This window comes from Mirounga angustirostris, unplaced genomic scaffold (assembly GCF_029215605.1).
Source record: "Mirounga angustirostris isolate CCGP_5_RB_7025 unplaced genomic scaffold, mMirAng1.0.hap1 SCAF_8, whole genome shotgun sequence".
Lineage (NCBI taxonomy): Eukaryota > Metazoa > Chordata > Mammalia > Carnivora > Phocidae > Mirounga > Mirounga angustirostris.
The window spans coordinates 62,199,712-62,225,185 of record NW_026991716.1 but is presented as its reverse complement, the minus strand read 5'-3'; the positions used below and the strand labels follow the sequence as shown (position 1 = coordinate 62,225,185).

Sequence of the window (25,474 nt, the reverse complement as noted above, 5' to 3'; positions counted from 1 at the left end):
GGATACTGCAGATTATCGTGGTTGGTTCCCTAGATTGTCCTTAGAGGACAATGGTGGGGTTTGGTAATAAAGGCATTAATAGATATTACAGAGAATGGAATTTCTAATTCATTTTGAAATAGGAAAATGTCTCTCCTATACTGATAAAAAGTATGTTCTTTACAGTTAATGTTTCATTTTGTAAACACTGAGTTGGGATCGGTTAAAATATTAGAATAAGGCAACTATTTGATTGGAGTTTATTTTCAAGATATTTATTGAAAAAGAGATTCATTATAAGAGAAAACAGAGTTGTCTGAATCAGACAACGGCAAATGTGATGCCCCTGTGTTCCCAGATTTAACCTCCACTTCGGAGGTGTGTTTAGTCGCCAACATTCCCAGAATGATAATTCCTAAGGAGGGAGGACAGTATGCAGAGGCAGTAAGTTCCTCACATTACACCAGTTCCATCCTTCCAATTACCCATGCCACTAGTCATTTTCTCTTTCACAATCTGTTTGTATTGTAAATAGTTGTGAGATTCAATTCTGTTTGATTCTATGCCCATTGTGATTTAAAATACATGATCAGTAAGAACTGATGTAGAGTCCTTACTTTAAGAAATGGGAAAAAAATATATATATATATGCATTAAGAGTTATCTGCACACCAATTAAGCACACCCATTTACATTTTTATTTAACATTTTATTATTTCAGGGGAGAAAAATTTGTGTTTACAAAACAATACTAAGGCACAGAAGGCAGCAAGAGTATCCTCACCATGTGATTTTTAAAGATTTATTTATTTCAGAGTGGGGGGAGGTGGGGGGTAGAGGGGGGAAGGGCAGAGGGAGAAGGAGAAGCAGACTCCCCGCTGAGTGTGGAGCCCCACTGGGGCTCCATCCCACGACTGAGATCACCAACCCATACAAAACCAAGGGTCAGATCCTCAACTGACTGAGCCACCCAGGTGCCCCACCATGTGACTTTTATTTTATTTTTTTTAACAGTATACTTGCCCAATTATTTTTTTTTGTAGTTTTTAATTTTATTATATTAGTTTGTCACCATACAATACATCATTAGTTTTTGATGTAGTGATCCACGATCCATTGTTTTCGTGTAACACCCAGTGCTCCATGCAGTACGTGCCCTCCTTAATACCCATCACCGGGCTAACCAATCCCCCCTCCCCCCTCCCCTCTAGAACCCTGTTTGTTTCTCAGGTCCATAGTCTCTCATGGTTCATCTCTCCCTCCAATTCCCCCCCCATTTTTCCCTTCCTTCTCCTAATGTCCTCCATGTTATTCCTTATGTCCCACAAAAAGTGAAACCATATGATAATTGACTTTCTCTGCTTGACTTATTTCGCTTAGCATAATCTCCTCCAATCCCATCCATGTTGATGTAAAAGTTGGGTATTCATCCTTTCTGATGGCTGAGTAATATTCCATTGTATATATGGACCACATCTTCTTTATCCATTCATCTGTTGAAGGGCATCTCGGCTCTTTCCACAGTTTGGCTATTGCGGACATTGCTGCTATGAACATTGGGGTGCATATGGCCCCTCTTTTCACTACATCTGTGTCTTTGGGGTAAATACCCAGGAGTGCAATTGCTGGGTCATAGGGTAGCTCTATTTTTAAATTTTTGAGGAACCTCCACACTGTTTTCCAAAGTGGCTGTACCAACTTGCATTCCCACCAGCAGTGTAAGAGAGTTCCCCTTTCTCCACAACCTCTCCAACATTTGTTGTTTCTTTCCCTGTCCATTTTTGCCATTCTAAGTGGTGTAAGTTGGTATCTCAGTGTGGTTTTGATTTGGATTTCCCTGATGGCTAATGATGATAAACATTTTCTCATGTGTCTGTTAGCCATTTGTATGTCTTCTTCAGAGAAGTGTCTGTTCATCTCTTCTGCCCACTTTTTGACTTGATTATTTGTTTTTTGGGTGTTGAGTTTGAGAAGTTCTTTATAGATTTTGGATACCAGCCCTTTATCTGTAGTGTCATTTGCAAATATCTTCTCCCATTCTGCGGGTTGTCTCTTTGTTTTGTTGACTGTTTCCTTTGCTGTGCAGAAGCTTTTTATCTTGATGAAGTCCCAAAAGTTCATTTTTGCTTTTGTTTCACTAGCTTTTGGAGATGTATCTTGAAAGAAGTTGCTGTGGGTGATGTCAAAGAGGTTACTGCCTATGTTCTCCTCTAGGATTTTGATGGATTCCTGTCTCACATTGAGGTCTTTCATCCACTTTGAGTTTATCTTTGTGAATGGTGTTATAGAATGGTCGAGTTTCATTCTTCTGCATGCGGCTGTCCAATTTTCCCAGCACCATTTATTGAAGAGACTGTCTTTTTTCCATTGCATGTTTTTTCCTGCTTTGTCCAAGATTAGTTGACCATAGAGTTGAGGGTCCATATCTGGGTTCCCTATTCTGTTCCATTGGTCTGTATGTCTGTTTTTGTGCCAGTACCATGCTGTCTTGGTGATCACTGATTTGTAATACAGCTTGAAATCGGGCAACGTGATGCCCCCAGCTTTGTTCTTCTTTTTCAACATCTCCGTGGCGATTCGGGGTCTTTTCTGATTCCATACAAATTTTAGGATTGTTTGTTCCAGCACTTTGAAAAATGTCATTGGAATTTTGATCGGGATGGCATTGAAGGTATAGATTGCTCTGGGTAGCACAGACATTTTAACAATGTTTATTCTTCCGATCCATGAGCATGGAATATTTTTCCATCTTTTTGTGTCTTCTTCAATTTCTTTCATGAGTGTTTTGTAGTTCCTAGAGTATAGATCCTTTACCTCTTTGGTTAGGTTTATTCTGAGGTATCTTATGGTTTTTGGTGCTATTGTAAATGGAATCGTTTCTTTAATTTCTCTTTCTACAGTTGCGTTGTTAGTGTATAAGAAAGCAACTGATTTCTGTGCATTGATTTCGTATCCTGCCACATTACTGAATTGCTGGATGAGTTCTAGTAATTTGGGGGTGGAGTCTTTTGGGTTTTCCACATAAAGTATCATGTCGTCTGCGAAAAGAGAGTTTGACTTCTTCTTTGCCAATTTGAACACCTTTTATTTCTTTTTGTTGTCTGATTGCTGTTGCTAGGACTTCTAGTACTATGTTGAACAACAGTGGTGAGAGTGGGCACCCTTGATGTGTTCCTAATCTTAAGGGAAAGGCTCTCAGCTTTTCCCCATTGAGGATGATATTCGCTGTGGGTTTTTCATAGATGGATTTAATGAGCTTGAGGAATGTTCCCTCTATCCCTATACTCTGGAGAGTTTTAATCAGGAAAGGATGTTGTATTTTGTCAAATGCTTTTTCTGCATCAATTGAGAGGACCATATGGTTCTTCTCCCTCCTCTTATTAATGTGTTCTATCACATTGATTGATTTGTGAATGTTGAACCACCCTTGCATTCCGGGGACAAATCCCACTTGGTCGTGGTGGATGATCCTTTTAATGTATTGTTGGATCCTCTTAGCTAGGATTTTGTTGAGGATTTTGGAATCCATATTCATCAGGGATATCAGTCTGAAATTCTCCTTTTTTATGGGGTCTTTGCCTGGTTTGGGGATTAAGGTAATGCTGGCCTCATAGAATGAGTTTGGAAGTTTTCCTTCTGTTTCTATTTTTTGAAACAGCTTCAGTAGAATAGGTATTATTTCTTCTTTGAATGTTTGGTAGAATTCCCCAGGGAATCCATCAGGCCCTGGACTCTTGTTTTTTGGGAGGTTTTTGTTCACTGCTTCAATCTCGTTACTGGTTATTGGCCTATTCAGGTTTTCAATTTCTTCCTGTTTCAGTCTTGGCAGCTTATAGGTTTCCAGGAAGGCCTCCATTTCATCCAGATTGCTCAGTTTATAGGCATATAGTTGTTGATAATAATTTCTAATAATTGTTTCTATTTCCTTGGTGTTAGTCGTGATCTCTCCCCTTTCATTCATAATTTTATTAATTTGGGTCCTTTCTCTCTTCTTCTGGATAAGTCTGGCCAGTGGTTTATCAATCTTATTAATTCTTTCAAAGAACCAACTTCTAGTTTCATTGATCTGATCTACTGTGTTTCTGGTTTCTAATTCATTGATTTCTACTCTAATTTTAATTATTTCTCTTCTAATGTGTGGCTTAGGTGTCGTTTGTTGCTTTTTCTCTAGTTCTTTAAGGTGTAGAGTTAGTTGGTGAATTCGGGATTTTTCTATTTTTTTGAGTGAGGCTTGGATGGCTATGTATTTCCCCCTTAGGACCGCCTTTGCAGTATCCCATAGGTTTTGGACCACTGTGTTTTCATTCTCATTGATTTCCATGAATTGTTTAAGTTCTTCTTTGATTTCTTGGTTGACCCAAACATTCTTGAGCAGAGTGGTCTTTAGCTTCCAAGTGTTTGAATTTCTGCCAAATTCTTTCTTGTGATTGAGTTCCAGTTTTAGAGCATTGTGGTCTGAGAATATGCAGGGAATAATCTCAATCTTTTGGTATCGGTTGAGACCTGATTTGTGACCCAGTATATGGTCTATTCTGGAGAAAGTTCCATGTGCGCTCAAGAAGAATGAGTATTCTGTTGTTTTAGGGTGGAATGTTCTGTAAATATCTATGAGGTCCATCTGGTCCAATGTATCATTCAAAGCTCTTGTTTCCTTGTTGATTTTCGGCTTAGATGATCTGTCCATTGATGAGAGTGGAGTATTGAGGTCTCCTACAATTAATGTATTGTTATCAATATGACTCTTTATTTTGGTTAACAGTTGGCTTATGTATATGGCTGCTCCCATGTTGGAGGCATAGATATTTACAATTGTTAGATCTTCTTGTTGGATAGACCCTTTAAGAATGATATAGTGTCCTTCTGTCTCTCTTATTACAGACTTTAGTTTAAAATCTAATTTGTCTGATATAAGAATTGCTACCCCAGCTTTCTTTTGAGGTCCGCTGGCATGGAAGATGGATCTCCATCCCTTCACTTTCAGTCTGGATGTATCTTTAGGTTCAAAATGAGTCTCTTGTAGACAGCATATGTATGGGTCCTGTCTTTTTATCCAATCTGCAACCCTGTGCCGTTTTATGGGAGCGTTTAGGCCATTCACGTTGAGAGTGATTATTGAAAGATATGAATTAATTGTCATCATGTTGCCTGTGAAGACGTTGTTTTTATAGATTGTCCCTGTAAATTTCTGTTGTAGATCACTCTTGGGGTCTTTCTCCTTTTATAGAACCCCCCTTAATATTTCTTGCAGGGCTGGCTTAGTGGTCACATATTCTTTCAACTTCTGCCGGTCGTGGAAGCTCTGCATCTCTCCATCCATTCTAAATGAAAGCCTTGCCGGATAAAGTATTCTTGGTTGCATGTTCTTCTCAGTTAGTACTCTGAATATGTCTTGCCAGGCCTTTCTGGCTTGCCAGGTCTCTGTGGATAGGTCTGACATTATTCTGATGTTCCTCCCTCTGTACATAAGGAATCTCTTCCCCCTAACTGCCCTTAAGATGGTTTCCTTGGTTCTAAGATTTGCAAGTTTTACTATTACACGCCGGGGTGTTGGCCTGTTTTCCTTGATCTTAGGAGGGGTCCTCTCTGCCTCTAGGACTCGAATGTTTGTTTCATTCCCCAGATGAGGGAAGTTCTCAGCTACGATTTGCTCAAATACATCTTCTAGCCCTCTCTCTCTCTCCACTCCCTCCGGGATTCCAACTATTCTGACATTGGAACGCCTCATGGTGTCACTTATTTCTCTGATTCTATTTTCATGGATTCTGAGTCGTTTTTCCCTGGCCTCCTCTTTTCCCTTTTTATCTAGTATACTGTCTTCCAGATCGCTTATTCTCTCTTCTGTCTCAGTTACCCTAGCTGTTAGATTATCTAGATTGGATTGGATCTCATTGATAGCATTTTTAAGTTCTGCCAATTCACCTTTTATTTCTGCCCTTAGAGACTCTATGTTGCCATTAATTGATTTCTCCATTCCAGCCATTGCCTTCACAATTGCTAGCCTGAATTCCATCTCTGACATCTTGGTTATGTCTGCATCCATTTGTAAATCTGCAGCATAAGTCATAATCTCTGAGTCTTTTCTGTTTTGGGGGCTCCTCCTCCTAGTCATTCTGTTGACGGGTGTTTGAGGGAATGTATAGAGTCGAAATTATTGACCAGAACCCAAGCAAGATGCACCTGTTTTCTTGGGACCTTAGGGTTGCTGGCCTCTTGTTTTCCCAGCCTGTCTTCTGCAGGAGGGGCCTGCCATGCTGTTACTCAGGCAACCCTGTTTGGGCGGAGTTGCCCTGCACCCCTGTGGCGGGGGATGGGCTCAGTGGGAATCAGTCTTTGGGGCTTTTGTTCTCTGGCGCCTTTCCCTGGCGGCTTTTCGCGTCTCTTCCGCAAGTCAGAGCAGAAGAGACCGTTTCCAACCCCCTGCCTCAGAGCAGAGAGACCTCAGTCTGTTCTTCAGTGAGCTCTCCAGGCCACACCATCTCCGTTTCTGTCCGTGCTGCTATAAACTGCAGCGTCCTGGGTTGTGCGCCCCTCCGCAGTGCCCCCAGTCCTGCCTCCAGGTCGGGGCACGTCTCTGCCCTTTGTGCTTCTAAAACCGCCAGCCGCTCCCAATTCGCACGCGTGACTCTGCAGCTTGGGGTTTCCACCCCCGGGGGGTTGCAGTTCACCTGCACGACCCGGGCGCACTGGGTTTCTGTCTCGGAGGCTGCAGTTCACATGCGCGTGACCGTTGCTCCGGTTTCTGTCCGGGGGGGGGCTGCAGTTCACGTGCGCGACCCCCACCGGTCTGGTTTTCCCCCCCAGGGGCTGCCCTAAAGTTCTTTCCCGATGCTACAGGTCTGCGAGTCTGTGCCCCGTCCACACTGTGCGAGGCTGTCACTCACCGGCGGTGTAGGATCCCCACAGCCAGGCACCCTCCCGCCGCCCTTTATCCTCCGAAATCTGCCCGCAGGATCACAGCTCTCCGCTTCGTACCTCAAAACCAACCGCCTGCGATATTCTGTTTGTAGAGATCCAGATCTTCTTACATCTCAGGCTGGTTTCGTGGGTGCTCAGAGTGGTCTGGTAGATATCCAGCTCAATTCCGGGGACCAGTTGGAATAGGGTCCCCTACTCCTCCGCCATCTGTCCCCCCCTCCATCCACCATGTGACTTTTAAAAAGCTCATACACGATATGCATAAGTATATGCATACTGACTTATAAGTCAAACATAAGTCGTCAGAAGGTGTGCTTAAAGAGCCAAATGATCCCATATTCATATAATACTTTAATTTCTGTCTCCCACTGCCCTATCAATTTTATTCCATGGGGACAGTCTTCCCTTGACCCTTCCACATTCTACTAAGTAATCTCTTCCCAAATCACTGTCCCAAAACAGCTATTTTAACATGAGTTGCAGTAATTATGACAGAATGAACTTTCTTAATTGTTCCCAAATACATATATCTATTCATCCATACATCCACCCATCCATCTATCTAAACAGCTAGCTAGCTAGATGGATATATGTTTGTATATGTATAGCTATCTATCTATCCATATATATATGTAGGGAGAGAGAGAAAAAGTAGACAGAGATACAGAAAGGGAGAAGACACAGCCATGCAGTTTGAAGATAGAGAAGATGAGAAAGCCAAGTGACTTTTCTATAAATTTATAATATTTAGTATATAAGTTAGCAACTATAAGACAAGCCAAAAAACTCTAAAAATAGTCATCCCAAAATATAACTAAAAAACACTACAACAAGGATGATGACCACCACCATCCAGTTTAGGACTGTGGTCAATTTAAATGTGAGTGAACAGCAGAATGAAGTGAATCTTCAAAAGAAACACATAATTTCAACATTAAATTGAAGTATTTTCTAGACCAGTATTAAGTTATCTAAAGGAACTTACTGTGATGATTGCTCCTGAGCACCTGAAGGTGTGACTAGTGTGACTGGGAAACTGAATTTTTAAGTTTCTTTAATTGTAAGTAAATAGGTACATGTGGCTAAGGTATTGTACAGTGCGGAACAAGACCAAAAAAAAAAAAAAGTCGGCTTATCACACAAGGCTCCAAAATGTTTTATAATATGATAAGTAAAATAAACTTTTACTACAAAGTTACTATCCAAAACAATATATAACATCTGCATGGTATACTTTCTTCACAAGCTGTGAAGAAGATTCTACCAAAACTTGAAAAATACTACCTCTCTGGAGTACCACACCACTATAGTTTAAAAACAGGTACATTCCCCTTTATCAGGAATAGTTTTGGTTTTCTAGAAAAGCATTTTTCCCCAAGTCCCCCCAGAATAATAACTTAAAAACCTAAGACTGCATACTGAATTTCCCAGAATGACAAGAGCCAAAGTCTTTAAGAACTCTTGTAACCCAAATTTGAAGCTTGTGATTATGTTTCAAAATTCTACCAAAAAGGAAGACAGCAAGCAAACAAGCTAAAAACCTTCTATTCTATTCCCCGTGAGCCTGTGAGCCTTCCACGCTGCACTTTCCCCCCCACTTCTATGGAACTATGGAGATATAATGGACATACAGCTCCGCGTAAGTTTAAGGTATGCCGCATAATGATTTGACATGCATAGTGCGAAATGATTACCAAAAGAAGTTTGGCTAGCATCCATCTTCTTATCTAGTTAGAATTTGTTTTTCCCTTGTGATGCGAACTTTTCGAATCTACCCTCAGAACTTTCTAACATACCCTACTGCAGTGTTAACTACAGTCATCACGTTGCACGTTTCAAGCCGCACTTCTCCGCCCTGCACACACGCGATTCGGCTCTCCGTACGCGCGCACCTCCGGGCTCCGCACACGCGCGCCTCCGAGCCTCAACAGCGTCCCCGTGCCTGCTCGAGCCGGTCCCCGCCTTACCTTTCTCGCTGACGCTCTCGCTCTCGAGCTCCACGTCCTCGCAGCTGGTGTACTCCGGCGTGGACACGCCCTCCTCCTCGGAGCTGCTCACAGACATCTGCCGCTTCTTCCCGCCCCTCTTGGACCGGTGCGGCTTGGGCGGGGACGGCCGCACGGACTCGGACTGATCAGAGCTCAAGGAGTCGTTCCGCAGCATGGTCTCCACCTTCTCGCGCTTGGACTTCCTGATGAGGACGGCCGAGCTGGGGTCCAGGCGGCTCTGCTTCCTGAGGGGCTCCTGGGCTTTGGGCTCCAGGGCTTCTGCGGGGACCGGCCCATGCCTGGGTGCCGGCGGGCTGTGGTTCGTGAGCTGCTTGGCGCCCGGCGCCCTGGCTTCCGCAGTCCTCTCGGCCGAATAGGCCCGCGGCGACTCCGGCGGCGAGGCCCTGGCGGCGGCCGGTGCGCGCTTGCCGGCCTTGCTCTCGGGCAGCGCGGCGCCCGCCTCGGTGCGCGGCAGCGCCACGTCGCTGTGGCGCCGCTCGTGCCTCGCGCGGGACACTCGGGCGTGCATGCGCATCTGCTGCTCCTCCGGCGGCGGTTTCACGGGGTACCGCGCCAGGTTCGGATCGCTGCGGTACCTGGTCTGGTACTCCTCCTCTTTCCTTTGCTTCTCGTCGTCCACCGCTTTGCGATCCTCTCGTTTTCCCGGCACGTCGGGGTAGTCCTGTGACCGCCCTTTCTCAAGCCTTCGGCTTTCCCGCCTTTCTTTCCGCTCGCGTTCTTCCACGGCCCCCTCTCCTGGCTGCACCGAGGACTTCGGCACGCGTTTCCGCTCGCTCTTCTGGGCTCCTTTACCATTCTGCTCAGAGAGCCCTGGAGTCTTCTTCCTATGATATACGGGAACACGAAGAGGGAAAGCAATGTATAAAGCTAAAAATGAAGACCAGACCTAAGAAACATCGTTTCTTCGCATTCCATTTAAATCCTTTCAAATGATTCGTTATAATTGAATGTCTAATTAAGCTATATGATAACCACATTAAACCTGTGTATCTGATTAGCTTTCTAAATAAAGCTTCTTTACATTACAGCATCTTAAGGAACTTTAAAAGTTGTTTTCACATTTCAAATTCTCCATAAATTAACTAGGTGAATAAAAGCCACCAATAAATCAATTCAATAAATGAACAAGTTGTATGCTAAATTATGCTGTAAATGAGACTTAAAAATGTTTTAGATGAAACTAATTTATGTAATAATATAGTAGCAAAAAATATACACATGTCAGTTCAGTTCTAAATATATACTTGAATATATCTGGACAATACATACGGACAATCATAAAAGAAATGTGAATACAAGTATGTTCATTTCAAAAATTAAATCTAGTAGCACTTCTTTAATAGTAGAACAAAAGTAATTTTGACAAGATCATGTGCACCCACTTTTAAGGGAGCTGGTTAGGAAAAAAAAAATGGTTGAACCTTAGCCTTCATTTTACCTCCCTTGGGCAGGTAATCTCCCTTGGGCAGAAATATTGAAGTATTTCAAATTATTATTCATTTTCCCTCCTTCCCCCTCTTTTTTTCCCTCTCCCCCATTTCAGAACACAGTACCAAAAAAACCCACACACAACAGTTTTGTGTTCTACTTTTCTCTCCATCCTGTTGAAGGCACTGTAAAGATAAGAGTTTGGCAATATTTAAATCTTGTAGATATATCACTCATTTGCCCCTTTCAGCCCTTTTTGGTACACTGGAGTGCACCTAATTTGGGAAAGTTCCAGCAATTATACCAGAAGTTACAAAAAGTGGGGGCCTTGTCTAAAGTGTCCTGATACTATATGATATACCACACTACTAAGGTGCGAACAACCTAAGCTTTTTTTTTTTTTTTTTTTTTAAATCTTGAGGCCCATAGAGGGCTTTCCAAGGGAACATCTTTTGACTGAAAGTACAAAAGCAGACGTCATGCATAAAAATCAAGAAAAAATGCAAGATGAGAAAAAGGGCAATTTCTATTGTGGGTTACCAAAGTAGTAGTTGCTATGATATACCTCGGGGTCAGTTTGAGGAGGGCCCAGTAATGGTGGAAAGAAAAGGTGAAGGGTTTCAAATGGCATAGGTAAGCAAAATAGCATGGCAAATTCTGCTTTAGACATTTAGTTCACATTGGTCTTTTGAAGTGAAAGGGATTTTCATCAGAGTGTGGAATTCCAAGGGTGGCTCTGCAGTTTAACAATGTAAGGAGTCCAGTAGGAACATATATTAATGATCAAATATAGTTTTCATAGAAGTGTGAGGATTGTACCGCATTTAGTAGCTCATGAAGGCACAGTGGATCTTGGTAGAAGCTTATATTGAATCAATTTACTTTCCTTGAAATGCTGATAAATGATGCTTACCTCTCAAAGTTCACATGAGCATTAGAGAGACCATCTGTGACAATGCTTTATGGAATACTAGAGTGCCATGCAAATGGAAGGAGTTCTTCAGTCTTTCTGATCTTTGCTTCCCTGAGTATGCCTTTCCTCACTTCTCCCTCTAATTATTCCATTTCCACTAGCTCCTGATGAAGAATTCTTCAATAAATTTAAACAGACTGACAACATTCTTTTGATCTTACTTATCTCCCCGAAGTTGCCACCCATCTCTTCTTTTCCTTCTATACCCCCAATGATCTCAGTATTTTCTTAAGTACTTATATCATCAGTAACATATAATCAGCAACAGCATTTGTCCCTATCAATCTTCTTCAAATTTCATCTAAAAGTTGCTTCTCTGTCCTTATTCCTGAAATCTTTGTAGTTTTTTTTTTTTTTTACCATATGTCAAAAACAGGTTTCATATTTTCCCCTAAAAAACTTTACAGCTCCAAATTCTCTTACTTAAAGGTATCATTTTCTGACCAATCCCAAATTACACCTTTAATAGTTCTGGGTTTTTTTAACCCACAATGCTCTGTCACCAAAAACTATCCATTATACCTTCACTGAACTATCTCTGGTGTCCTCCGTGTGTCCTCTGTACATAGTTTAGGTGCACTCATTCTCTCTGAAATGTCCCCTCCTACCCTGTCTACCTACCCTATAACTCCTGGATATCCTAGAAAGCCTAATTCAGAAGGCACCTCCTCTTTCCTGTGGCTCCCAAAGTACTACATGTATTTTCTAGCTTTGATCAAATCAGCCTCTGGTACAGTAAATTGCCCAGGTGTCTGTCTTCCCTAGGATTTAGTGTGGTGTCTTCCCTAGGATCTGTCAGAAAAGGAATCATGTCTTAATCATACTTATATTCTGGTTCCTGGCACAGTGTTTGCTTAAACACACAACGGCTACTGGCTTGAATATGGCTACGTTCACTGAATGCCTCCCGTGTGCCAGCTTCTGAACACATGTTCCCATTTCACCCTTGCCACAGCCCTGCAAGATGGGTTGTTGCTGCCTGGTGTGACAGAAGCAGGACTGGAAGATCTGCTTAACTTAGAAGTCCTTGATGTTATTCTATGGGCTTTGTCTGAAAAGGGGAACCAAAGCCTTCCTTGGAGCCTACTCTCCCACCCAGTGGGATGCATAAGGATCATACAAACAAAAGCAGCAAACCTAGTCTTAACAACAGCAACCAGCCTCATAAAGAAGGGCTATATCCTCCTTGTTAACACTGTCTCCCAGTGCATAGCCTCCTGTCTGGTCGTAAATGCACTGCTGAATGAAGGAATGAATCAATTAAAGTAAATTATCTGATCATGTTAGCCCATGCTAAAACCCTCCGTAGCTTTCTATTATTCCTAGGATAAAAATCTATAAAATTTAACCTGGCCAAAAGGCCCAGTATGACTTGGGCCCTGATACCTAACCAGCCACCTCTCCTGGGCTCTTCCCTGCTCTCCTCTGCTACTCACGCTCTTGGCAGTGGGCATCCTTTAGGTTCTCCCATGAGAACTTGTTTCCTCAGGCGACATGCCTGTGCATCTACCTGGAGTCCTCATCGTCACCTGGTTCACTCCTAGTCACTTGTCAGAGCTCAGCATAAAAGAAATGTCCTCAAAGAAGGTACCTGTGTACCTTCCACTGGGTCAGGTTTCTCACATTCTCTCAGAGCACACTTTCCATTAGAGTGCTAATTCTATAAGTGAATAAATGATCTAAGAGCTTTTCTGAGTTCAAGGCTGGAAGTCAGTATCTCACTCGGGTAACTTGTTTACCTGCGTGCATGTTATGCAAGAAAAGCTTTTCCACAAAGGTCTCCTTGAGGAATGATGCATTCTAGAGATAAGCAAAGCACCTCAGGGCTGTTGTTGCCTTCCATGTGGGGCCTGAGAAGAAGTACCTCCACATATTCCTCTTAATAGCAGTTAAATTCTTGAAAATAGGCTTAGTCTCAATACAAAACCTTGCCTTTGCTTACAGGGTTGACGAACTATTACCTCTCTCTCGGAGGTTCACTTCTAGACCTGGATGAAGCCTGCTTCTGTTCGGGCCCCACGGCTTGCTGTGAGGACTCAGCCCCTTTGCTCCTGTCTGGTTGAGCGCTGGGAGGAGCTGTGTCCTGGGAGGAGGCAGCTGCTGTGCTCAGGGGTGTCTGCGACCGGGATCGCTCTTGGAGCCGTGCTTTCTTTTCTCTTGGTACCTCAGAACCAGTATCGCTTAAGGCTCCATCCTGACTTGGCTGCTGAGGGCCACTTCCAAAGAACCACGCCCCAGATTTGGTTAAGATTTCTTGTTGCTTTCGACATAAATTGCATACCCACATAACCTATTTAAAGAAGAGAGAACAATATAAATTTTCTATGCCAGTTGGAAGTAGTTTCTCTTTAGCACATATTAAAATATCTTTTCGGGGAAAGAAGAATGCTTGTCATCTTTACACTTATCCTTGTGAATTTCTTATGAAAATGATCCTTGCACAAGTCACAGGCAAGTACATGAAGGCCTAGACTGGCACCCATCTGAAATCACAGCGCCTCTAGGTTACCGGAGTAGTGTTTTTTCCTGGTGTTCTAACCCTATAATTCTGAGTTTCCTCTTACCATGTATCCATCACACTTTGTATGACTGAATCTGAAGTTTCTTTTAAAATATATGTTAGTAAAAATGTTCTGAGCGGGGTTGGATTGATTACAAAAATGTTTTAAAGAGCCACAGAATTAATATTTATGTACATAAACCTCAGTGTCTCAAAGGATGTAGAAAATATCTGTCTTCTCAAAACTTATGCATTATTAAAGCCAATATTAAAAGATAATCATATGGAACAAACAATAAAAGATAGGCACAAAAGAAAAGGTCAAGCTGTATATCTTCTCTAGCTTATTAGTAATACACTAACCTTGGGTTTATATTATGCTATAAAAGTTTCCACGCACATATTTACTAGAGCAATAAATTTGGGGCTGGGTGTATTCATATGAGACTACTCTGATACCATTTCCACTTGAGATGTTATTTTGGAACAGTCATCTAGAAACATATCCACTGATAAATTATAAGATGTTTTACCACTTAAAATAAATCTATACATCAGCTCTCCTCTTGGTGGCATTTAAAATGAATGTAATAATGAGGACAACACCAAGTAGGCGGAGCTAAAATAGGTGCCTACGGCCCTGAGAGCCTTCTTCCAAATACCTCCAGTCCCTCTGCTTTGTGGTGTAATTATACCTCCCTGCCTCATTTGCTTTCCTCTGAACACACGTCGGTTTTCCTTTGTGCTTCAGAAACAGCACCCACCGGAAAGGCTGCTCACCAAACTCCAGGCCCTTGTTTTCACAAATACTGACTCAGTCAACAGTTACTCAAAAAAATCACAAATGGATGAATAAGTCCCAGGTAGATTAAGTGAGAAACAATATTAAGATAGTAAAAGATGAAGCCTTGCTTACTGGCAAAAGGAGAAAATGTACTAGTAAAAACATTTCGATGAATAGGAGAAAAACTACAATGGTAGCTATAAAATAAGATAAAAGGTAAAGTGAGAGTAAGAAAAAGATGGAGAAAAATAATATATTTTTGACAAAGGGAAGTTCATCTACTTGAACTGTTAAGTACTGTTGCTTTCCAGCAAGAAAACTCAAATGAATTCATAATATGGGGAAAACTAAGACTTAGTGATGTTTACTATAAAAAATTTAAGATTGACACAGTTAATTAATGCATTCCTCTACGCTTCCGCAGGTCATAAAATGAAGTGAACTAGATTCACAAAAGCAGTTAGTTGACTTCCCGTTTGCTAAGATGTTAAACAGTTCATTTCATAAGCCTATAACAAAATAAAGGAATTATGGAATATATCTGTAATTTAAAATGCTTCCCAAATGAGGAGATATTGTGCACGATGTATCATGATCTCTTTAGGTCATAAATAAGGTCCCTCAGAAATCCTGATTGATTGAACATAGTCTTAACAAGGATAACATTATAAAGGCAATATCCCCGGGGCCAGGACTTCATGCCAATAATATGGTTATCCTCTGCCCAGACCCTGGATGGGGACAGGTGATATGCTTCCTCACTGGTTGCCTCTTTAGCTGACCAAACAGTAATGAGGTCTGAAATCACGCAATTCAAAGAGATTGGTGAGAATCTTTGACTATTTTATATCACTAAGGAGAAATTAAATTTGTATTTACTACACTTTAAGCAAAATATTATTCATTATCAAAAGTAAGTCCTTTTCTACAAAATACTAAGGTATATTTCGGATAAATATAAATTTCACTTAGAGCAATACAGGAAACACAATAAAATATACAATTTATACAAAAATTCCAAAATGGAGTTAAGTTAAATAAAGAGGCAGAAAGGAACATTAAAATACTGGTAAAAAAAGAAGGGTAAAGGAGTCTCTTCTTTGTATATTTGAATATTTTCTAGAAAATTGTTATCATAATCTTATTTAGATTGTTTCATATTTTTTTAAAGATTTTATTTACTGGGGTGCCTGGGTGGCTGCCTTCAGCTCAGGTCATGATCCCAGCGTCCTGGGATTGAGCCCCATGTCAGGTTCCTTCCTCAGCGGGGAACCTGCTTCTCCCTCTCACTCTGCCTGCAGCTCTGCCTACTTGTGTTCTCTGTCTCTGTCAAATAAATAAATACATAATTTTTAAAATTTATTTGAGAGAGAGAGAGCATACACGCATAAGCCAGGGAAGTAGAGTCCACCCTGAGTGTAAGCCAGACACAAGGCCCAATCTCACAACCCTGAAATCATGACCTGAGCTGAAACAAAGAGTTGGATGTTTAACCCACTGAGCCACCCAGGCACCCCAATTTTCATATTTTTAAGTGTTATAAAGATGGGCCAATGAAAAGTAATTGACAGATTTGGGCAAGTTCCAAATTTTGAATATGTGCAGAACTGCCACAGGAGTGATAAAAGCAAACAAAATATGGTTATTATTAAATATTATTACAATTAAATATTAAAATTCATTTAATTTCATTTCAAATTGATTCAAAAGGTCACAGTTAGTACCTAGAAGCAACAACTTTAATATTTTCAAAATATTATTTATTCATTTAAGTCTGGATGTTTCATTAATTTTGTCTATTTTTAACACAGGAAAAATTTTTCCTATACTTTATTTTCTTGTGCACACATTTTAAATTTTGTATTTCAAAATTAATTATAAGTTTGGTCAATCTATACTCTAATCTGAAATCAAAAGTAACTATAAAAATAAAAATACTTTTTATTAAAATATTATCTCCCAATCTCTACCATTAGTTATATAAATTACTCTTGCCACAGAGTTTGCAAATAAAAAAGAAACTCTTTACATGTGTTGTAAGGAAAATAGATGACAATACAATAGAACATTTGTTGTACTTTTCAACACAGTTCATATCAAACATTTCAGGCATGTATAAAAATGAGCCAAACAGTTGCTGAGAAGCAACACCGTTATAAATTTTTACCAATTGTCTTTTTGAATTTATTATCAAGTATTATGCTTGCCTACAACTATAGGCAATCCAAAAAGTGAGATAATAATCCAAAAGGGATTTTTTTAAAAAGGACAAGACACAGGGCGCCTGGGTGGCTCAGTTGGTTAAACGACTGCCTTCAGCTCAGGTCATGATCCTGGAGTCCTGGGATCGAGTCCCGCATCGGGCTCCCTGCTCGCCGGGGAGCCTGCTTCTCCCTCTGACCCTCCCCCCTCTCATGTGCTCTCTCATTCTCTCTCTCTCAAATAAATAAATAAAATCTTAAAAAAAAAAAGGACAAGACACAAATCTTTCTACAAAAAAATTCAATTTATTTAAAATACACACACACACACACCTTTTTAAAGACTGCACCATGCAGGATTATACCCTGATTAAGTACCCTGGGATGTGTTCCAAACTAATCTAAACCAAAGCAAGTCTGTGTAATACCTTATCTTAACAATTTACAGATGTTAAGCAACCAAATACTAACTTAAATGAAAGATTATTGTGATGGAACATGGTTTCTGAAACTCCATGCCATACATCAGAAATATGAACATTTGAAAATTTTATTCAGAACTTTTGCACTAACAACATTTTAAATTCCATTTAAGGAATCCTTAAGAAATACAGTAGACCATTTTGTGGCAGAAAAATGATATTCAGATGGAAGAAATACTTTATATTTGCCTTCACATGAAATGTTTACAGATCCAGACACACAGAGCAGAAAAAATGAGCCTTAGATTTACTCTCAATGATATTACTAAGGTGATTCATGGCAATGAGGTACAGAATTCCTATATTAATACAAATGTGTTGCTTATAAAAATCCATCTGAGGTCATTAGGATTGTAACATAAAGAATAAATATAAGCATGAAGATTTTTTTTAGAAAAGATCAAATGTGAAAATACTGACTTTTATTCAAAGATAGTTACACTACCATTTTGAAAAACATGGAAAAGAAAACAGGATATTTGGCTTTATTATAGATGTCGCATTTTCTGAGTACCTTTATTCATTTTCCTTACTTTCTCTATTCAGCGAAGGCACTCTAGCAGAAGCTGGGGACAAAATTATCAAGGTGATATTTCAACTTTTTTGACAATAGTAGATGAGATAGAAGAAAATAACTGATAACTAAGTAGGTGAAAATGAGAGTTCTCTTTGACACTTGTTTCTGTGTGTGTGTGTGTGTGTATGTATTTCTCCCAGTCTTTTGTTATTTTTGTTACTATTTCATGGATTTACGTTTTTCCTTTTGAAAGCTTATAAAATACATGAGCAAAGAAGTGAACTGATATATATTAGGCTTTAATAGGGTCTCTCTGGTTGCTGTGTTAAGCATAAAATGTAGGGAATCAATTGTGGAATTTTTGTGAACTGAATTCTAATATTGCTAATTTTTTTCTCTTTTGGTTCATCTTTGACAGATGTTTCCCTATCCTTAGATTATCTACTTGTGTAATTTTGTTGGAGGCACATTTTATATATAGCACAAGACTGAACTATTTCTTTTTATTCAATCAAAGAATCTTTGTGTTTTAGTAGCATCCAAATACACACCAATACTTATTTTCTATGTCCTGACTGACATTAAAATATGTTCCTCCATTGAGACATAAGATATGGTATAAGATGTTCTTCCATTCATGGAAAGTCAATGCACACACCTGCACTCCGGATACAAACCTTCTGCCCAGTGAGGACTTCATTCATTCACTGACCCCTTCATTTTCCTGTATATTCAAACTTGCCTTCTCTATTACTCCTTCCATCTTAGCATATAACTATTTAAGCATATAAAATAATCAAAACTTTTCTTTGAACTTGTTCTCTCTCTAATCACTTTTTCTCTATCCTCTTTAAAATCAAGATACCTCAAAAAAACTAAAAATAAAGAAAATAAAATCAAGCTACCTGATAAAGTAACTTAAATTAATACCCTCTCCACTTCCTTATATCCTCTTTATTTCTCAACAATCGGACTCTAGTCCCCACAGCTGTATTTAATTATCTTTCATAGACATTAGTGATCTCTTCCATGGTGCTAATTTCACTTATAGACACTGAATATATGGAATTTGTCATTACCTATCTTTTTTGGTTTCTGGATATTAATGATAATGTTCTGTTCTGGTCTAATCTAACTTGCATTACCTCCTCTCATATTCCTCTATAAAAATCTTCCTTCTTCACTCTCTTATTAAATGTTAATGTTACACAGAGCTCCATTTTTGCTTCTCTGCATTTCTTACTCCAATAGATTCCATGTGAGATGGAAACAGGATTTCCATATTTTTATCACAACCCCTTCTGAAAAATATTTTTCAGAAGGCTTATATAATAAATGAGTATTTGTTTAAAAAATTGTACAGATGACTACTACATTAACACATTATTTCCATTATAAAAATGCAAATAGAAACTAAATCAATGAGATTTAAAAAGAAAATAGCACTTTAATTTTATTTTGTATCAAAATAGACTATCCTATACTATAAACTTTAGACTTTAAAATCATAATCTCTAGCTTAGGCATCTAGTAGATACCCTCTTATCTATTGCATATGGCCAATTGAATGTAACACAGGAGCCTCAAACTTAAAACATACCAAATTGAAATGACTGTTTTCCACAAAACTTGCTCTTGTCCTTTATTGTTTTCTCAGTTAATAATACCACCACCCACACAGTAAACCAAGCAATTAATCTGAGGATGTTCCTAGTCTACTCTCTCCCTAATGCTTCATCAAATCTTAACTCTGATTTCTGAATATCATGACTCAAATTTGCTTCCTCACATCTATTCCCACTGTACTGACTTATTTGAGGTCGTGATCTCTTCATATCAAGATTTCTATAACTGATATCCTAACAGATTTTCCCCCTCCTATTATTGCCCCTGCAATAAATCTTCCAACCCATTTTCACATCTTCCAAAATTTAAATTTGACAAAATAAATCCCTGTATTCAAGATATAATTATAACTCTTTGTTTAGCATACTGTGGTTCTTTCCTACTTTTTCAACCTCATCAACAGCCATTTCCCACATATACTCCATTCTCTGGTTTTCTGAGCATTGTACAGTTCCTAGAATTTGTTCCAGATGTTTAGCTAAGTGACCTTGTTTAAAGGTTCACCCCATTTCCAAATGGATTATATACATTTTATAACATCTGCACTTTTCACAATGGATACAGTACTTCATATACTCATTGATGATATAAAATCTGCATATGTATCTTATCTCACATAGTAATATATAATGAAGAAAACCAACAAAATTATTGTGTATACATTCAATGCAATCTCTATCAAAATACCATCAACTTTTTTCATGAAGCTGGAACAAATAATCCTAAAATTTGTATGGAACCAGAAAAGATCCCAAATAGTCAAAGGAATGTCAAAAAAGAAAACCAAAGCTGGTAGCATCAAAATTCTGGACTTCAAGTTATATTACAAGGCTGTAATCATCAAGACAGTATGGTACCGGCACAAAAACAGACACACAGATCAATGGAACAGAATAGAGAACCAGAAATGGACCCTCAACTCTGTGGTCAACCAATCTTTAACAAAGCAGGAAAGAACATCCAATGCAAAAAAGTCTCTTCAACAAATGATGTTGGGAAAATTGGACAGCCACATGCAGAAGAATGAAACTGGACCATTTACTTACACCATACACAAAAATAGACTCAAAATGGGTGAAAGACCTAAATGTGAGACAGAAATCCATCAAAATCCTAGAGGAGAACACAGGCAGCAACCTCTGTAATCTCAGCCACAGCAACTTCTTGCAAGACACGTCTCCAAAGGCAAGGGAAACAAAGACAAAAATGAACTATTGGGACTTCATCAAGATAAAAAGCTTTTGCACAAAAGGAAACAGTCAACAAAACCAAAAGACAACTAAGAGAATGACGGAAGGAATTTGCAAATGTCTTATCAGATAAAGGGCTAGTACCCAAAATCTATAGAGAACTTATCAAACTCAACACCCAAAGAACAAAGAATCCAATCAAGAAATGGGCAGAAGACACGAACAGACATTTCTCCAAAGAAGACATCCAAATGGCCAACAGACACATGAAAAAATGCTCCACATCACTTGGCATCAGGGAAATACAAATCAAAACCACAATGAGATACCACCTCACACTGGTCAGAATGACTAAAACTAACAAGTCAGGAAACAACAGATGTTGGTGAGGATGTGGAGAAAGAGGACTGCTCTTACACTGTTGGTGGGAATGCAAGCTGGTGCAGCCACTCTGGAAAACAGTATGGAGATTCCTCAAAATATTGAAAATAGAGCTACCTAAGACCCAGTCATTGCACTACTAGGGATTTACCCCAAAGATACACATGTAGTGATCTGAAGGGGCACCTGCACCCCAATGTTTATAGCAGGTATGTTCACAATAGCCAAACTATGGAGAGAGTCCAGATGTCCATCAACAGATGAATGAAGAAGATATGGTATATATATATATATATATATATATATATATATATATATATATACACAGTGGAATATTACTCAGCCATCAAAAAAAGAAATCTTGCCATTTACAATGATGTGGATGGAACTAGAGGGTATTATGCTAAGCGAAATAAGTCAATCAGAGAAAGACAATTATCATATGATCTCACTCATATGTGGAATTTAAGAAACAACAGAGGATCATAGGGGAAGTGAGGGAAAAATAAAACAAGACAAAATCAGGGAGACAAAGCATAAGAGACTCTTAATCAAAGGAAACAAACTGAGGGTTGTTGGAGGGGAGGTGGGCAGAGGATGTGCTAAATGGGTGATGGGTATTAAGGAGGGCACTTGTTGTAATGAGTACTGGGTGTTTTATGTAAGTGAGGAATCACTAAATTCTACTTCTAAAACCATTACACCATATGTTAACTAACTAGAATTTAAATAAAAACTTTAAACATTTAAAAACAAGATAAAAAATATATGTGTAATTCTTTATGGTCAAAAATATTTTATTCTGGCTTGTAAGTTTTGTGTAGTACCATACTAGTAACCCAGAAATGGGTATAGCTGCATCTTTATGAGTCTTTATCCAAATACTAAACTGCTCTTGTTCAAGGTAACTTTAGAAGGCCTGACAGAGAATAGCTATTGGAACCATTAAGCTGTACAAACAATTCAAATATACTTATCAAGTCAAATGGAATACCCACCAAGATAGACAACAGGTTGGCCATTAAAAAAACAACAACAAAACTCAAAACATTTAGAGAACTGATATCACATAGCATATATTCTCTGATCAAAATTCAATAAAATTAGGGGTGACTGGGTGGCTCAGTTGATTAAGCATCTGCCCTTGGCTCAGGTCATGGTCTTGGGGTCTGGGATCAAGCCCTGCATCAAGCTCTCTGCTCACAGGAACCCTGCTTCTCCCTCTCCTCCCTGCTCATGCTCTCTCATTATCTCTCTCTCTCTCAAATAGATAAAAAAAAAAAAAATCCAAAACTCAATAAAATTAGAATATAATAACTCAAAAATTCTGGAAATAGCATAATTTTGGAAATTAAGCAAAACATATCTAAATATGACAAGGCCAAAAAAAATCACAAGAGAAATTAAAGTATGTATTGATCTGGATAATAGTAATGTAACCTGTCAAAATTTGTAAGATGCACCTAAAACACTTCTTAGAGAGAAAATTGTAGCATTAAACACTCCATTGCAAAAGAAACAATTAGGGGTACCTGGGTGGCTCAGTTGGTTAAGTGTCTGACTCTTGGTTTCAGCTCAGATCAAGATTTAAGGGTCGTGGGATCAAGCCCCACATTGGCCTCCCTACTCAGTGGGGAGTCTGCTTCTCTTTCTCTTTCCCTCTCCCTCTGCTCCTCCCCCCTACTCATGCTCTCTCTTTAAAATAAAATCAGATCTTAAAAAAAGAAACAATTATAAAATCAATGATCTAAGTTTCTACCTTAAGAATAAAATTAATGAATTAACAAAAATAATTAAATATAGGGTAAAGAAGAAAATAATAAAGATGAGAATGACAACTAATAAAGTATAAAATGTAAAAATCAATAACCTAGAGAAAATCAATAAAATAAAAAAACATGGCTCCTGGAAGGGACTAATAAAATTGATTCCCTGACTGATCAAGAAAAAGAATAGAAAATACAATTACCAAAAGAGTGGACATCATTACAGACCCTAGATTAATTAAAAAGATAAGTGAAAGAATATTATTACCAATTTTAGGCCAATGAATTAATTAACATAGATTAAATAGAGCAATTCCTTAAAATTTTTCAAATTAGCAAAACCGACACAAGAAGAAATAGAAAACCGGAATAGCCTTTTAACTAGTAAAGAAATTGAATTCATAATTAAAGGACAACTTACAATAAAAATTCCAGAACCAACTGTCTGCACTGGAAAATTATTTTAAACATACTTGAAGAGTAAATTATACCAATCTTACAAAAGCTTTTTTTTTTTAATTAAAAAAGAGGAAAATAACCTACTTCCACCTCCGAACTCATTTTATAAGGTCAACTTAGTCCTAATACTAAACTCCTGATACAGGAAACCCTGTTATTAGAAATTAAAATTAGAAGTCAATATTCCTCTTATGAACAATTATATGTCAACAAATTGTACAACATAAAAGAAATGAATACATTCTTAGAAACATGCAACTTTGCAAGGCTGAATCATAAAAAAAATATTAAATCTGAACAAATGGATTACTAGTAAGACTGAATCAATAATCAAAAACTTCCCAATAGTCAGAAGACTAGGTTCATAGTGAATTACACCAAACATTCGAAGAATTAATAGCAGTTCTTTTCAAACCCTTCCAAAAAACAGAAAAGAAGGGAATACTTAAAAAAAAAATTATTTATGTATTGAGAGAGAGTGAGAGTGAACATGGGGTGGTGGGGGGACAGAGGGAGAGACAGAATCTCAAAAAGACTCCCCGCTGAGCCTGGAGACTGACATGGGGCTTGATCTCACGACCCTGAGATCATGACCTGAGTCAAAATCAAGAGTTGGATGCTCAACCAACTGAGCCACACAGGCACCCCAAGAAGGGAACACTTTTCTACTCATTTTACAAGGCTAGCATTACTCTAATATCAGACAAGGACACTACAAAAAAATAAAATCACGGGCCAATATCTCTGATGAACAGAGACGTGAAAATCCTCAACAGAATATTAGGTAAACCAAATTCAACAATACACTAAAGGGATCATTCAACATGATCAAGTGGGGCTTATTCCAGGGGTGCAAGGGTGGTTCAATATCCACAAGTCACTCAATATGATATACCACATTAATGAAAATAAAGATAAAAATCATATTATATCCCAATAAATGCAGAAAAAGCCTTTGGCAAAATTCATCATCCATTTCTGATAAAAATTCTCAACAAAGTGGGTATAGAGGGAACTTACCTCAAAATAATGAAGGCCATATGTGACAAGCCCACAACTAACATTATACCTAGTGGTGAAAAGCTCAAAAACTTTTCCTCTAAATCAGGAACAAGGCAAGGATTCCTGCTATCCCCACTTTAATTCAATGCACTATTGGAACTCCTAGCCATAGCAGTTAGGCAAGAAAAAGGATTAATGGTATCCAAATTGGAAAGAAAGAAGAAAAACTGTCACTGTTTGCAGATGGCATGATGTTATATTTAGAAAACCATAAAGGCGCCACCAAAAAAATTGTTAGAATTAATAAATGAATTCAAAAAAGTTGCAATATAAAAATCAACATACAAAAATTTTGTTTCTATACAGTAAAAATGAACTATCAGAAAGAAAAATATTTACAATTGCATCAAAAAGAATAAAATATTCAGGAATAAATTTAAGGAGGTGAAAGACCAACAACTGGAGGCATTATGCTTCCTGATTTCAAACTATATTACAAAGCTATAATAATCAAAACAGTATGGCATTTGTATAAAAACTGACACATAGATCAATGGAATAGAATAGAGAGTCCAGAAATAAACCCAAGCTTATATGGTCACTTAATTTATGACAAAGGGACCAAGAATATACAATGGGAAGAGGAAAATCTCTGTGATAAATGGTTTTGGGGAAATTGGGCAGCACATGCAAAAGAATGAAACTGGATCTCTACCTAGCAGATACACAAAATCAACTTGAAATGAATTAAAGATTTGAACATAAGATCTGAAACCATAAAACTTCTGGAAAAAGATATAGGTAGAAGCTCCTTGACATGTTCTTAGCAATGGGTTTTTGGATCTGACACCAAAAGCAAAGACAATAGAAGTGGGACTATATCAAACTAAAAACCTTCTGCGCAGCAAAGGCAATCATCAACAACACAACAAGGCAACCTACTGAGCAGAAGAAAATACTGGCAAATCATGTTATTGTTAAGGGATTAATATCCAACATATATAAAGAACTCATGTAACTCAACAGCAAATAAATAAACAAATATTAAAATGGGCAGAAGATCTGAATAGAGATTTTTTCAAAGAAGACATACATATGCCAATAGACATATGATAAAGATGTTAAACATTACTAATTATCAGGAAAATGCAAATCAAAACCACAATGAGATATCATCTTACACCTGTTAGAATGGCTATTATGAAAAAGACATTCAGCAGCAATTGTTGGCAAGGATGTGGAGAAAAAGGAATCCTTGTGCA

General features: G+C 38.6%; 1 protein-coding gene across 1 annotated transcript in view; it reads right to left on the bottom strand.

Annotated features, from left to right (window-relative positions):
- The window catches only part of RIMS1 (regulating synaptic membrane exocytosis 1), a 492,165-nt gene that overhangs the window by 212,584 nt on the left and 254,107 nt on the right, over window positions 1-25,474 (bottom strand). Inside the window, exons 4-5 of the mRNA XM_045867077.3 lie at window positions 13,266-13,594; window positions 8,862-9,727 (exon numbers count right to left, since the gene is read on the bottom strand). Coding sequence (XP_045723033.2) covers window positions 8,862-9,727; window positions 13,266-13,594 — 1,195 coding nt within the window. The remainder of the gene's footprint in view (window positions 1-8,861; window positions 9,728-13,265; window positions 13,595-25,474) is intronic.